The sequence below is a fragment of the Nilaparvata lugens genome, chromosome 2 (assembly GCF_014356525.2).
Source record: "Nilaparvata lugens isolate BPH chromosome 2, ASM1435652v1, whole genome shotgun sequence".
NCBI lineage: Eukaryota > Metazoa > Arthropoda > Insecta > Hemiptera > Delphacidae > Nilaparvata > Nilaparvata lugens.
Genome location: NC_052505.1, coordinates 71,786,569 through 71,803,678, shown reverse-complemented (window position 1 = coordinate 71,803,678; position 17,110 = coordinate 71,786,569). Strand labels below are relative to the sequence as shown.

At 33.0% G+C, this 17,110-nt stretch overlaps 1 protein-coding gene across 5 annotated transcripts in view; it reads right to left on the bottom strand.

Moving 5' to 3' along the window:
• Positions 1–17,110, bottom strand: part of LOC111043991 — a 29,773-nt gene that overhangs the window by 11,157 nt on the left and 1,506 nt on the right. For 2 of the 5 annotated variants that reach the window (XM_039421635.1, XM_039421636.1), the window contains exons 3-11: positions 16,990–17,077; positions 15,464–15,518; positions 13,114–13,261; positions 11,580–11,667; positions 9,720–9,846; positions 6,742–6,939; positions 5,853–5,962; positions 3,092–3,334; positions 513–1,494 (exon numbers count right to left, since the gene is read on the bottom strand). In XM_039421635.1, the coding sequence (XP_039277569.1) occupies positions 513–1,494; positions 3,092–3,334; positions 5,853–5,962; positions 6,742–6,939; positions 9,720–9,846; positions 11,580–11,667; positions 13,114–13,261; positions 15,464–15,518; positions 16,990–17,077 (2,039 nt within the window). Of the gene's footprint in view, positions 1–512; positions 1,495–3,091; positions 3,335–5,852; positions 5,963–6,741; positions 6,940–9,666; positions 9,847–11,579; positions 11,668–13,113; positions 13,262–15,463; positions 15,519–16,989; positions 17,078–17,110 lie in introns of all 5 variants that reach the window. The other 3 variants (XM_039421637.1, XM_039421638.1, XM_039421639.1) reach the window with 3 other exon arrangements.

Here is a 17,110-nt window from a genome sequence, read left to right as displayed (position 1 = left end):
TTTGTATTACATACACATAGATTTTTCACCAATCTTATAAATTCTATTAGATTAAACATAACTTGACAAATATGTGTTGTGCATTTGCACACATCATCTGTATGCTAAGTTCCGTTCAATCTGGTAGAATTTATAAGGATGGCAAAAGATCATACGTCCAAAAATCGGTGTGTGTGTGTGTGTGTGTGTGTGTGTGTGTGTGTGTGTGTGTAACTGGCTTTACTCGTACAATATGTTTCACATATTTAAATTTAGGACTGCCACTAACGTAAAAAAACGAAAACAATGTTACTAGGTCGAAGCAACTGGCTCAAACTCGACTAGAACGACTGTAACCACACTACAGTGGTCGGCTACACAATACACTATTCACTACAATGTATTTTAAACTACAGCCGAGCACTTTAGTGCAGTTAGAGTTGTTCCAGTAATCGCTTAAGAGCTCCACCATTCCAAGTTTTAGTGATCTGCTATTCAGGCTAATTGAAGCCCGCCAATTCAAACAAACTCACCTTTATAGTAGCTCATGAGCGCACGAACAATTTCTGCGTAATCTGCAGAACGTTGAGTGAATAGATCGTGAGCTACTTTGTACAGTTTTTCGGCATCAAAATTCTCTAAAATCAGAATAGCACTGTGCACCTTGGATGAGAGTACCAACTCTGCGATTGATTCAAGACTATCGATGGTCGTGTTGTTTTTTTCATTGGTTGTGCTTTTGTTATTTTGATCTGTCGTGTCGCTCAATACAATGATCGTGTTGTTATTTCCAATGATCTTGTTTTTATTTTCATTGGATGAGTTGTTATTTTCATTGGATGAGTTGCTGCCAATCCCATTGGATGAGTTGTTATATTTTTCATTGGTCGTGTTTTTGTTACTTTCATTGATCGTGTTGTTTTTTTCATTGGACGTGTTTTTGTTATTTTCATCGGTCGTGTCGCTTATTTCAATGATCATGTTGTTATTTTCATTGGATGAGTTGTTATTTTTTTCATTGGTTGTGTTATTATTGATCAAGTCTCTATTTTTGTTGTTGTTGTTGTTGTTGTTGTTAGTGGTGGTGGTGATGATCGTGTTGTTATTGTTGGTAATGTATTTATCACTGTTGGAGGATTTGCTGTTGTTATTGATTGGTGTTGTTGGAATAGGAGGGAAATAGTCATTTTGGATGGACGTGTGACATGGACGGCATGGCATTTCGACTGGCGACTGCATAAGAGGTCTAATGCAGGTAGCATCGCCAAGTGACACAATCGAGTCATGTTGACTTGTTTGCAGCTGCATGAATAGGCTGGCAGGAAGGGCTTGGAAGAGGAGGACGTAGTCGCGATGTGCCAGTGTGATCCTGTTGTGAGTGAGCTGGTTGACGATACGCAGCTGCAGCCAACGCGGCCAGCGGAAATCAGGAAAATCGAATAGCGGGCGCACAGCTTCCAAAATATTTTCCACATTATTGTGCTTCACAGTAACCGTCAGAATCTCGTGAATCATCTGAAAAAATGTGTTCAACGTCAAACTGCTAGTTCTTGTTTTCTGAAAAGATAAGACACCGAAGTATGGGATAATAGATTTAGATATGTTGGCGGTAACAGAATATGATCTTCTATATGATAGAAGATATGGTATTCATTTATACTATGCCAAACCTACCAACTGATTGTGGGAGATACTGGTCTGGAATATTTGAGAGAAAGACTTGTACTTTTCACAGAGGTTCATCAAAGGGATACTCGGACTCACCGCTTCTTTCTTCAGATACCACAACACCTAAAAACAATTTTCGGGGCTTCGTTCTGTGTTACGGCTTCTCGTGAAAGGAATGCTCTGCCACTTTATATATCATCCTTTCCCCATCCTTATCACTATTCCAAAAGAGAGTGCACCGACACCTAGCTCTTCCTTCTGGGTATTGACTTACTTATGGCTGATAGCGAGGAGGAGTTGTATTTCTTCTTTTTATAATTACGTACTTAAGAAATGTAGATAATGATTTTTGCATCGGTTCACGAACTGCATGACTTTTTTCTTTTTTTCTTCTTATTTTTCTATGTCTATCTTTCTATCTTGTTTTTGGAGTAATATACATTAATTTTTACTGTGCTCATCTATTTTAATTTTAGTTTTATATTAATACTTATAGATGATTCATGTACAGTGCTATTTTGTTTTGTACCACTATGGGTCTTGTTAGACTCAGTGCAAATTGTCATATTGTATAAATTAATTGATTAATTAGCAGTCACAAATCATAATATAGTACGATATGATCGAGAGAGGTTGAGCCCAAAACGGTTTCACTTTCTAATCAACGAAAGTTTCCAAAATAATAATATCATAATAATTTAATGAGATCTGTCTTTAAAACACTTCCTAAGGGTCGGATCTTGGGGTTTTCAGCACCACTCTCCATCTGTAAAAGCTTTTTTGAAAGGAAATAGAGAAATGCAGTCAGTAAGGGTGAGGCCAAATTAGGCGTTTTCAAGCATTCTTTTCAGGCGCCAACCCAATCCTAGAACCGTGAGCTTCCCAGCCATGAAAAACGTCCAATTTCCTAGCATAGTATCAAAGATACTATATTGAGGAAGTAAAACTCTTCCTGTTATAAGAAACAAAGACGATATAAAAAGGATGTAGACAAAATAGTTGGGTCGATATTTGCAATTGCTTATTTTTTTATGAACAAAATCAATTTATTTGATGACAAACAGAACTCAAGGAGCAGTGTCAATTAAAGTAGTGATTTTCATTAAACGAGTCATGAACCTTTTGCAACGACTTGCTTTAAAACGCTTTTACTTGAATATTTAGTATTGAGAAAAAACGGCAATGACTGTATTTTTATGTGATGCTTCTTTTGATATTATTCTAACTGAATTTTGACTAACATGTGACAATTTCCACATGGACCGCTACAAAAAATTAATAAAACTTATTAAAAAAAAAAAAGATTTATATACACAGATGAGATTGGTTTTGATGTAGATGGATACAACAAATTAATCAAACATAAAAGAATAAATTTATGTTACTAAAATTATTTTTAATTTGTAGAGAATAATGTAAAATGTTGATGAATTGAAGATCTTACCTTATAGCTTTTGAATAGATCTATTAATGTGCGCAATACGAGAGCTATTGCATGGCACAAATCAATCTTCAAGGAAACGTTCATTACATTTATAATTTGTTTAATCTTGATGCTGCGGTTTCGGAAGGATAATTGCATTTCCCCTCCAAAAATCTGATTGATTAGGAATGGGAGATTATCCATGGGTGAGTTCGCCAATTCTTCCGCCTTTTCACAAATCAAATTAGTTGAGTTAGTGACCATCTAGAGAAAAAAATAAGAAAATAATGGATTATTTTTTTAATTTCAGAAATTTCAAAACAGACTTTATCCAACAGTTCTATTGAACTAGAGGATTCTTATTTGATTATATTGCAGCAATATAATATTTTTACTTGAAAAAAGGTTATAAGATTTAAAGATAAACTATACCAATCATTAATAGTATTTTTCTATGTTTATAAAATGATTGTGTGGAAGGCTAGCCCAGTGGGCCCAGAGCTGTGGACTGTTAGAGGAGAGCCAGTCGGGCTTCCGAGAGAATCAAAGTTGAATGAAAAATACCGGTCTTTCTAATTATCAATAAATCAGTGGTTTTTTGACAATTTCTTAGTATTTTTCATTCAATATGAATAATTACCACAATATCAACTTCTCAACTACACAAAAAAGAATCAAAGTTGCATGGATAACATCTTTATGATGGACACGCTAATGAATCATTATTTGAAGATTAGAGACAGACAAATCTATGCAATCTTCTTCGATTATGAGTGTGCTTTTGACCCGGTCCCTTAATTGAATCTTTGGAGAAAACTAGGGTGATTGGGAGTGAGCAGCGTTATTCTAAAAGTTTTGCAGGATTTACACTATTCTTGAGCGCGCCTCACAATTGTGGTGCGATGTCACTATCTGATCCAATTGCGGTGACGAGGGGGACTCTATGAGTCCCCTTCTTTTCTCCCTGTACACACCAAATATGGAGCAATTTTTTCATACAAAAGGTTTCAGAGGTTTGCGCCTTGATAGAGATCACAATATCTTGATGCTCCAGTATGCAGATGATATTGTTATATTTGCGGACAGTTTACCAGATGTTAGAAACAAGATTGAGTTTAGTGAATCTTTGAAGCTCAAAGTCAATTACAATACAAGTTAAACACTCCTTATTCACCTTGGTCGTATGAAAAAACATATTGATAGTCAAGGAGGAAGAGTGGAATTTTGTAAAGAGTACAATTACCTAGGGGTTATCTTCGGGTGGTTTTAAAAATATGAATATTAGAATTTTTAACAAAACTGAAACTGAAGCTGAAGCGACTTCTATTATTAATACGTTATAATACGTTATCCAAAGTTAAATCTGATACCTGGGAATCAAACACCAAGCTATACGACTTTAATAATCTGATTCCAGCAATGCTTTGTGATGCAGAGGTTTGGTCCTAAGGCTTGGAGAACGTCTGGAGAAGGCGCAGTTATTTTTCTACAGAAGCTGCACCTTGGTCGTGCTACTCCGGGCTGGGCAGTGAGACTAGAAGGTAGGATACCGCACCTCAAGTTCTACATATTCAAAATGGAAGAATTTTGATTGTTCAGAGTCTAGAGCATGGTCAAGATGCGTTTGTTACCGTTTTCTACTGAAGGGGGGCTTTGAGGGATTCACTGAGTCACATGTTTGAGAAATAAGTTCGACGGCCATAGGATTTAGTGACTGTTATCAATATCATGGGTTTTGTAATGTAGCTCCAAAATTTGTAATTTTATTTCCAATAATTAAAGCAAAATATCAGCAAGGTACTTGGACTTCACAAGGAAATTGGATGTCCAGTATGCCTACAGTTCTCAGCGATGCAGTAGATACTGGAGAATAAACCCAAACTCAGACTTGTCAAAGTTATTAACAGTCAAAATTATAAAGAAAATTACGAGATGCTTAACCCATCTTAGAATTTTCTTAGCATTGGTACTTTGATTAACTTTGGATGTAAGAAATATATTATTGATTACAACAAAATATAACCTTTTTGCAGCTCAGGGAATGAGAGAAGTATATTTGTAATTTTGTATGTAATATAGAATATAATGATGAGGATAAGCTTTTAGTTCTATTGTTGAACTTTACAATGATTAAGATACTTAGTTTGTACTCCTATACCACTGATTCTCCTAGTATGCTATGATTGATGTTAGGTGATATGCCACTGATTGTTGTTAGGACGGATATATGACGAACGTTAACGCTATAATTATTTAATTTACCAATTATTACTGTTTATGTTACTATGCTTGATCGGTTAAAATTTATTATATTTGTGTTTATTTATCAATTTTATTGTTGTTTGATCTGTTATAATTGTATTTTTTATAATCAGATTTATTATGTTAATCAGTAATCTTTATAATTATTATTCGGTAATATCATTTTTGCATGTTTTTTAAAAACAGTGCAACTCTGTATAGGGCACGACCCTGATAACAAATAAAACGTTTTTGAATTTGAATTGAATAAGATTGAAAGATAAATATGAGTTTAGGATAGGAATTTGTTTGGAGCAGAACTTCAAAACTTCATAGATCATCCTTATTCGAAATATCCCCATAATTTCTGACCATTCCCAACATATTCCCAGAGGTTCATTTTAGTCTCCATATTAGTTTTAGTCCTATTTCTATTAGTAGTTTTGGAATGCAAAAGGATACATCCTTGGATATCATCCAAGAATATTCATTCTTATCTATGCAGATTAAAGAGTTCATGAAACTTTGGATAGGCTCTTACCTGGTGGATATTTTGCTCTTTGCATTCCAATTGCTCATGCGTATTCGAAAGATCATTGGGAAGAATGGTACGATTGCCCCAATTACGCCCGACTCGAAACTGACGATTTGCTGAAAAAATAGATTGATTCAAGAATCAAAGAAATCCAAAAATTTGATTCAAGAAATCCCTCAAATTCAAATTCCAGTGCTTACGACTTACAAAGCACTGAGCGTTAAAACTTGATATTTCATTTTAAATCTTCATTTGCATGTTGCATTCAAGTATAGGGAAAAGTCAAAGAGACAGTGCTTACGAACAGCTTACAAAGCACTGAGCGTTAAAACTTGATATTTCATTTTAAATCTTCATTAGCATATTGCATTCAGTATAGGGAAATCTCCAAAAGTTTCACAGTTGACAAAAAATATGCTCAATAACAGTAATCATTATAAACATTCACGGTTGACAATAAAAAAATCTTGATAACTGTAAAATATGAAGGTACAATAGAATAGCTTTATAATTGGGGAAGTACCACCAATTTAAAAATGTAGTTTTAAAACATTTGTAGATTTCATATTGAAAAAAGCTTTAGTAAAATACTCTCTTTACAAAAGGCTTTGTCTATCTGTTTGTCTATTTTCTTCTTCATTTGTGTACTTTCATTCAAAATTATAAGTTTTTATAGTTGATTTTTCATGTCATTTGGCAGCTTCTCAAAAAGTTTATTGTTCTATAATATGCAGTGTGCAATTCTCAAACATTTGTTTTATATCAGATGAAATTTGTTTTGTATCGTTGTGAGACTTTGCCAAATTGTTTCTGTTCAGAAGATGAATCAAAGCCACTTCTAGGGCTATTAAAGCAATAAAAAGATGTTTCAATTAACTAGGATCATGAGTCTTACCAAACTTATTTGAATGAATGGCAGGTGCAAAAGTTGGAGCACATGATGATTGTTCGGTAGACATTCTCAAATCAGCATTATTATTACTGCGAATAGAAGGTCGCCTTCTGTTCACTTCATGTACAAGTCGATCAAATGAAGGTGATGATGAATATAGTTCTTCGAATTCGGAATTCATCATTTTTGTATATTTCTCTCCTGTAAAAAAAATAGATATAGAAATAATGATGACATTTATTGTGCATCAATATTACACTATACCTATTTAAAACAGCAGGTACGAGCTTATAAATTGATGATATTAGAAATATAATGTTCTCCATGCTCTCATAATTCAAAATAATCCTAAAACTTTCAATTTATCTAATGCATTCATATACATTATAAATACATAATCATACTATATACATAGCTATATACTTTGATCAACTTTGGATGTTGATCAATACTAGTTTTAATAACTATTATTCTGTATGAATGCAGTGGATAAATTATTTTTTATTTAAATTTATTTTATCACAATTGTTGATGCATTATGAAGAATCTCTAAACTAATTAGGGATACTATTACTAATATATTACCAATTAATATTGTCAATCTCTGTTTTAATGGTCATTTCCAGTTTATTCAGAGTATAAGATCTATTTCTTAGCACCTTCGGTTAGCGTGGCGTTAACTGGGCAAAGTTACTTCCATAGTGCGCGCTAACAACGCTGTGTATAACTTGGTTAGCGTTGCCAACGCCACATTAACGCCGCGGCATCAGCGCTCGTATAACATGGGCCTTAGAGATAACCCCACAGGAAAAAATCTAGCGGCGTAGAATACTGGTAAAATACTGTCCGTGAAGGAACACAAAACAATACTGCAGACCTGCAGTCAACTGTACCTCAGAGAAAGATAGCAATAGTTATTTATACATAAATTTGTTCGAAAAATTCCATATTTTCATCTGGAGTACTTGATTTTCATTAAAATTTAATATTAATTGAAAAATATCGAATTGTGCCTTTATAGCCATTTGAAAATACAACAGGAAATTATCATAAATGGGCCCTAACTCTAAAAGTGCCTCTTTTACCGTTTAAAATAAACTTTTAATGAATATTCAACTCTGAAAGTTAATCCTTTACTGTTAAAAATTGACTTAATAAAGGTGTCACAAGTGAATAACATTAAATATTCTCATAGAATTTTACAAAAACTACAATATTTTAGTTAAGTACCAAATTTTAATTTTGGAAGTACCAAAAAACATAACTTTGCTATAATAATCACAACATAAAAAAAGATGGAAATATCACAAGAAAATAGAAATAAATATTTGTATAGTATTTTAATAAGAATTGCAATGAACCACTAGATGTTGAATTCATTGTTTACACATTAAAAACAAACAACTTACAAGAATAATTATCCAACATTAAATAGCCTAGCAAAAACAACGATGAGATATCGTGAAAGAATGGTAATACAGGAACAACTCAAAATGTGCCTCTATTCACCTTTATATGGCCTGATCGTTTCAAGTATGAATAGGCACAATTAGAACTTTTCCCCCTTTAGATCTACAAAACCTCTTGAAAAATTGAAACGGAAATAAGGGTTTAATTCTATTTTAAAGAGACTGGTTGCAGTTGGAGTAGCCACGATACTTACATTGGAAAGATCGCAGAAAAATACATTAGAATATGGAACTAACACAAAACAGCTGATTTTTGAGTTGGGCTCCTTTTGTTCTGGAGGTGCAATGTATTTTATGTATAAATAGTGATGCTATCTTGCGGTTGACCACTTTTTACTTTCCTTGCCATAGGTAAGGAAAGTATTGCTTTCCGAAAAAAATTAAGGTATCTCAATTTCTAAATTTCTATACGTTTCAAGGTCCCCTGAGTCCAAAAAATTGGTTTTTGGGTATTGGTCTGTATATATATGTGTGTATGTGTGTGTGTGTGTGTGTGTGTGTGTGTGTGTGTGTGTGTGTGTGTGTGTGTGTGTGTGTGTGTGTGTGTGTCTGTATACACGATATCTCATCTCCCAATTAACGGAATGAATTGAAATTTAGAACTTTTAAGGTCCTTACACTATAAGGATCCGACACGAACAATTCCGATCAAATGCAATTCAAGATGGCGGCTAAAATGGCAAAAATGTAGTCAAAAACAGGGTTTTTTGCGATTTTCTCGAAAACGGCTTCAACGATTTTGATCAAATTCATACCTAAAATAGTCATTGATAAGCTCTAACAACTGCTACAAGTCCCATATCTGTAAAAATTTCAGGAACTCTGTCCCATCTATGCAAAGTTTGATTTTAGATTCTCAAATATCAGGCTTCAGATACAATTTAAACAAAAAATTCAAGTGGAAAAGATTGAGCATAAAAATCTCTACAATAAATGTTAAGTAACATTTTCACCTAAAATTGAAAATAAGCTCGAAATTCGAGAAAATGTGATTATCCAATTGCAAACTTTTGGCAACTGTTGATTCTATTAAATCATTCACTATGAAGAGATGACAGACCTCTAGTGTCTCCAAAGTTATTGTCCTGTCACCAGCTGGTTCAGATCTTTGAATAGTAGACTTGAGATGCGCATGAACACTAGCGTCAGCCGATCAATTTTCATAACGACAAGGAAAGTTGTGTGAGTGCGCCACACCAGAATTTTAGACATGTTTAACTGAATGTGCGCGACATAATAAACGCACTTTATTAGTGTTGTAGCAAAATCATTTTCTGGCTGGTGGATTACTTAGATTTCAAATTATTATAAATTGCCAATCTGTTGGCTTTATCCTATGCGTTTGATCAATCACACTCCCATTTGAGGTAACAATTGAATGTGGGACTTTTGAGTATTCACCCAATAGATCAAAGCGAAATACACCATAGTGTTTGAGTAACTGAAATTAAGAACTAACCCAACATCATCTTCTAGAGCTTCTGCTTTACAAACACGAAAGTCTAAAATTACCATAGAATGCCTTGGATTGTGGGATTGGTTGATTGCTAACTGCTTCCTGATTTGAGGAAATCAATTCATTTGCATTCCTTTCATGATTCGATGGAATCTGTTCATCAATTCTAATTTTCTTTCTACCCTGAAAAATAAATAGATTTATCAAATTTAAAACATTTTTACAAAACAATACATAAATTGTACAAAACAATAAGTTAACATATTATATAGAATAATAACAATAAGAATGTTTTTTATTCAACTATTTTTGACGACTCTACAGTCTAAATTTTGAATAATAGTGTAATTTATTTATCATTTATTCATTTATTGTATAAAACACTATAATCATAATACAATTATGACATTGGAGGAAAAACTAGGCTGAGCCTGTACTATTTCTCTCCAAAAATTTTGATAAAATGTTAATGTTGTCCAAAAGTTAAGGTTATGTAATCACACACTGCTTCGTCACTTGATTTTCGGTCCAGGAATAATGAATTGAACATTTTGAAGGTTGATGTTATACTCTAAATGAATCACAGAATGTATCACAATGAATTAAAAACTGTAAAAATATTGCACTTATTTGAAAAATTTGAATACAAAATCAAAAACCTACTCACTATTAGTTATTTACAGCTGAAAATTGAAAGCTGAAATTAATAAAAACGAGTACACACGTGGAGCGCTTTCGGATGTTTAAAATTCATTTTCGTCACTCACTTTTCAAAATCCAGTGTTGAAAATGGATTTTAAAAAAACGAAAGCGCTCCACACGTGAGTACTAGTTTTAATAACTATTATTCAAAAATTGGACTGTAGTGTCGTCAAAAAATAGTTCAAAACGAATTATTAACTAGCAGTTCGTCATGGATATTGAAATAGATGAGTTTAATTTTTATTCATTTATGTTGAAAATGTCAATTGACACCCCAAGGCCCGGTTGCACAATGGCCTGATTAATTTTAATCATGATTAAATACCACTAGAAGCAATCAGAGAAGCCTTCTTTTCAGAAAATCCATCACTAATTGCTTCTCATGGCAGTTAATCATTATTTAAATTTTAAAGGCTTTTTGGCAACGGGGATGATAATATAATAAACCTACTATAATTTTGTTTCATGTATCATTAATTGAATTGGAAACATTTTTAACCTGACAAAGACACAGTCAGTGTGAATGGTGAAAAATGTTTCGAAACGTTAAAAGTTGAAGAAAATAGAAGATTGTCTCTTAAATTAATTTTATAAAAGTTGAAACTGAGAAACTATTACAATGATAAACACTCAAGGAAGTTGAACTTCTTTGAAACACTCTGTTTCTCATTCAAAGTAAAATTTAAATAAACTGACTTTTTTGGTTGAGGAATGCGGAATGGTTCCGAGGAAGAGTAAGTTCATTTGTATGTTACTTTGAAACAAACTATTTCAACTTCAACAAAGTTAATACAGTGTCAAGTTTTCCTTAATGGAAAACAACATTGAATTAATCATAATCTAAAATGTGATTACGATATTGTACAGTACAAAATTGAAAAACAGCCTTGAAAGAGGGCAAAAGACAGTAATAAACAACTAAAAAACATTACAGAAAAAATAAATTTGCTGTACCAGGAATAAGAGCAGAAGCTTTCATAAGCGACTAATTACACAGGAGTTGGGTTCAACTGATTTCTGAAGAATATAAAAAATCCTGACAAGAAGCTATACATTAGTTAATAAGCTGGAAAGTTGGAATGTTAATGCAATGTTGTTAGACAAATGATGGAAAGGTGGCCAAATTAATGCACTTTTCAGTAAAAAAGGAAAGGAAATATTAACGTTAAGAGTATTAGTGGTTGAGCGACAGATTGCGGAGTGGCAAAACTTACCACCAGCTTAGTCTTTGATGTGTTGTTAATTATGGATCTTTTTCTGAATATTTGACCAATTCCTGGTGTGATATTCGAGTCTTCAGAGCTTGAAAGTTGGAAAAATTCGAATAAGCTTGATTATCATCAGAATGACTAATATTCATTATTATCAACTCATGAAAAAATACCGTACATCAAAATTAGACATTCAAATCTTCATATCTTAAGTAACGCTTTCAAGCTTCAAAGTTTCAAAATGAATTTTTACAGTGCTTGATTATCATGAGAATGACTGAAGTTCATCAGTACTTCATCTTTCTCAGTAGTATAAATAATTCGATGAATGATAACTGTTCAATATATTTGATCAATTAATGATTTATAAATTACAAATTGACAATAATTATTATGATTTTATCGTGGTAGTATGTATATATGGCAAATGGATTTGCCATGAAACTATGCAAATTAATCCTATTGCATAAAACAAATGATTAAAGAATTTAATTTGAAACTGGGTTGTAAAGGAATTATAGCATTTAATCCTAAATTTTATATTTTCTTTTTCCACCACCATATAAAACACATAGGCCTAAGCGTTTAGCAAAATATAGATGAATAATCTGTGAGAAAGTTAATGGTTTCAAATAAACCAAAGTTTTTTCACACAAAGATGTTACATCCTCCAAGTAGTACCCCCTTTAGCAGCAATAGGCCAATGGATTTGTTGTTCGTACTCATGGTAGCAGGTGTAGCAGCGCACCAAGTCTTCAATAAATACTGCTTTCAACTTATCCGTCACATACTTTAGAATCTTCTCCAGAGTTAAAAAGGATGTCTCTTATTGCCTCAGAAGATGAATAAGTAAAAAAGAATGCCCCAGAAATTGTTACAAACAGAAAAATGAACATATAACTATCTTGAAATTCAAGGATATAACAGTGTTTTACGGAAAAGTGAAAACGTTGCTTAATACTTGTATGAAGTCATCCATTACAAGACATTACTGTACATTACTCACTCACCAGGAATTTGAATGCATGATTTGAGGTCAAGTCGACAATTATTGAGGTAATTATAACTAAAACCCAGTCTGGTAAATTATTTATAGGGCCATTTGAAAATAAACCCGGCCAAATGAGACAAAATAATAATTACTCCACAAATAATATTCCAGTTGATATCATTCTAGATAAATCGTTAACGCGCATCAACCAATGTGAACAATTTATTAATGGTGGTGATTACTTCTCTGTAAACATCATTTGAATAAGGAAACTTCAAGACAGGGACCCGATAAATGTCTAAAAACTACAATTTGAAAAACGTCGAAGCCTGGAAACCATCATACCAGTATCAGATATTGAATTTATCACGTAATGACTATCTTGCATGTTGATTGTTCAATTTTTGCTCTTATCTGGTTTCTTCATTTCATCATTCGCCTCATTCCCAAAGAATTCTTGTCAGGTTCATCACAAGCACAAGAAATTTCAAACATTTACATGTAATTTTACTTTTTTTCAATTGGAAAATAATGAAAGCTACTTACATTGGGGTAGATGAGCGTATCTTTCGCAATGGTTGACATCGGAAGTCTTTCTTATTCTCATTATCAGATGTGATAATGATTGTACTCTTCAAATCTACCTTCTTAGGTATTTTGTAATTATTCAATTTTTTGGTGAGCTCCAATCCAACTGTTTTGTTAAAAGACATAATTATTCGCGTTGAAAAAGTACTATTGAAATCGTCATAAGAATTGACATGGTTATGCAAGCGAAATCATTATTCAATTGATTTTCTTCTAACTGCCATGTTAAGAACATATAAGATGGAAAGAGCATAATATCTAATAACTAACCAAAAGGGTTAAGTCGTTAAGTGCCGACAAAAGGCTTAATATTGTGTGCGTTTTTTACTTTCCTTGCCCTATTACCATAGGTAAGGAAAGAATTGCTTTCCGAAAAAAATTAAGGTACCCCAATTTCCAAATTTCTATACGTTTCAAGGTCCCCTGAGTCCAAAAAAGTGGTTTTTGGGTATTGGTCTGTATGTATGTGTGTGTGTGTGGTGTGTGTGTGTGTGGTGTGTGTGTGTGTGTGTGTGTGTGTGTGTGTATATGAGTGTATGTGCGTCTGTGTACACGATATCTCATCTCCCAATTAACGGAATGACTTGAAATTTGGAACTCAAGGTCCTTATAATATAAGGATCCGACACGAACAATTTCGATCTGATGCAATTCAAGATGGCGGATAAAATGGTGAAAATGTTGTCAAAAACAGGGTTTTTCGCGATTTTATCGAAAACGGCTCCAACGATTTTGATCAAATTTATACCTAAAATAGTCATTGATAAGCTCTATCAATTATCTCTGGCTTTAGATACAATTTAAACAAAAAATTCCAAGTGGAAAAGATTGAGCATGAAAATCTCTTCAATTAATGTTCAGTAACATTTTCACCTAAAATTTAAAATAAGCGCGAAAGTCGAGAAAATGTTATTATTTCAATTACAAACTGTTGGCAACTATTGATTCTATTAAATCATGCACTATGAAGCAAACTTCTTGTGTCTCCAGCCTTATTGTCCTGTCACCATCTGGCTTGGATCTTTGAATAGTAGACTTGAGATGCGCGGGAACACTAGCGTCAGGTGATAAATTTTCATAACGGCAAGGAAAGTTGTGTGAGTGCGCCACACCAGATTTTTATTCTTAATTACTACTAAACAAATTGTATATTGTTGCTCAATTATAGAGTAATATGAGTTTCATTGCTGTTCTGCAGATTTAATGAATAAATGAATAAACGAATAAACAAGGACTTGTCTTTGCAATATAAAGGCTGGCGCAACCCGTGGGGGGAGGTTGTACTTGTCAAAGCAATAGGGATTGGCCTATTGGCAATGCACAAATGAAAATTATAAGAATGATGATCAGAGAGATGCTAAGTAGAGGGGTTTTCAAATGGCGGAAATTCTCACTTGCAGAGAAGCCTTGTAGCTTGAAATTAATGTTAATAAATGCCTTTGATTGGCATTACACATTTATTTCAATATTTATGTCAAACTTCAAATTGAGTTATAAATTATTTAATGTATTGATTCTACTTGATTGTTCATTGATCTGGATTCCATTGTTGAAATGTAATTATGTACGGTATGTCTAATGAAATATTGCAATCACTTCGAATAAGAAATAATTATACATAAAATAATTTATAAAAAATTAATGAATCACATATAGCTGCAGTTGGAAGAAATTATTCAAATATAAATATTATTTAAATACAAACTATTATGAAGCTCCTCATATCATGAGTGAAATGCATTCCACATTTCTCAAGCAAAATATATTGCAAACATTTACTTTTGTGACTACAACAGAGAAGTAATTAATTTACTATAAAGGCGGATGAGAGCAAGCACAACTTCCTCTATTAGAGAAGACTGTGCAGCAAGTCAGTTTTCTCTGAAACCATTCAACTTCTTGCAAAATCGGCCCATAAATATATGATGTAATATAATCATATGCAGACAGTACCATAATGTAAGATTTTCCAAGTTCAAAGTAGTTGAGCTTCATTATTCAAGTAATTAACGTGACTAATTTTATAAATACTGGACCCACTGTATCTTTTGCAGATTTTACATAGTTAAAACACTAAAACACAAGCCTAAAATACCCATTCACGTGCTGTGATATTTCTAGAAGTTGAGATGGCAGATTAAAGGAGAACTAAGCAAAAAGTTAAATTATTCTTCGGACAATTTTTGCTTCAACTTCCACAAACATATAATTTTACTGGGCTCGTCCCTTTTCTCCTTACTGCGAAGCATTCAAAGCTCTTAAAATTCAAAATGGGAATATAAAAGCACTTTAAAAAAGTATTTATTACCATGGAATACGTGATAGGGAGGAGCTGGCTCATCCAATTGACTTTCTGCATTAATCTGGAAATTAACAAAAATAGATATCAGGATTATTTACTTTATAATCAGAGTTGAAAAAATACATCTTTAAATATCTGCAATTCTACAAAGTGACAAAGTATCCACACACTCATAAAAGATGGGTTATGGAAAGGAGACTTCATTGCCATCATTAGTGGGCCCTTCTCGTTTCTTATAGCTGGCAGCGACCACAAACTTATCTATTATTTTGCATCTGTTGCATGTATTTTCTACAACTGAATCTAAATCAAAGATCAAGTGCATGTAATTGTATTATTCCCAATGGTTCATTATTTTATGAAAATCAACTTGCTCACAAGCTGTATACAGACTAATTGAGTTACATACAATTCGATAATTATCGAACGAATGATTTTTTGCGTTCTTTTAAATTCTATTAGATTATACATAATGTCTATGTTGTGTGTTTAGTCTAATAATTTACACACTAAATTTGTATTTATCATCGATAGTAATGTGTGTGTGTGTGTGTGTGTGTGTGTGTGATTCCTTAACAATAGGCCACAAAAATGTTGAAATTCAATAGCAATAAGTGACCGCTGAAGAGTCACTAGAACTTCTACCTGTCCATCCATTGTTTTCAGCGGCCCTGTCACGTTTCCAAAACACTAAAAGATAACTCAACTGTTTGGTAACAAAATGGGAAGTTATAGTTTATGTATATGGTTACACGATACATATGGTTACATGCAGTACACGAGACAGGAGAATTAAGCAAAAATTACAGACATAGGCCTACAGGCAAAAGACAATAGTATTCAAAAGTTGATCCAATGCATAGTCTTACTGACCAATTATTAATAGTTTTCAAGTACCTATTTAAATAATTACATCTGCCAAAGTAACAATGGCAGTAGCTTTTTACTTTCTATCCCATATTTTGTAACGAGCTATTGTCATTGTGTTAAGGATAAAAGATAATTTTGTATGCTCTCATGATTTTGTTCCTTACAAACAAATATAATTATTACTTCAATACTTCCATGATCTGTGTTCAGTCTTCAAAATCAACCAAATAAAAATTACAAGACTAAATGTGTTTCGATGTGAACCTCACTGCAAATTGATGTGTAATGGATAATAGTATAATGATATGACCTTCGTACTACTGAATTTATCGGTGAAGCAACTAAACTTTGAAAACGCTGAAGAGACATTATAAATAGTTATGCCAACTAATTCTGCTCAAAAGCCTATGGGCTCACTGATTAGTGGAATTAGAGGAAACTGGGAACAATAGCGCATTCTGTAGAGAAGTGATAATAGCGACTATCAATACTTGGAGAGTGGACCCTTTACCCAAATATCAATGATAAGCATCAAGTTCTAGTTGTATTTATGGCCACCTTCTGAAGTGATCAACTTGAGAGCTTATCACTTACCCAACCAATACATGCAACACTTTCGTAACTCATTATGTGCAAAAATATTACAATATTACAATTCTTACCTCAAGCTGAATGTCTGGTGAGCTAGAAGTTGTTTCTTTTGGAGTTGTTGGGGCAGTTACCATATTATCCATGTCCAGATCAATAGAACTTGAAAATGAAACAAATTACAAAATGCTTGTT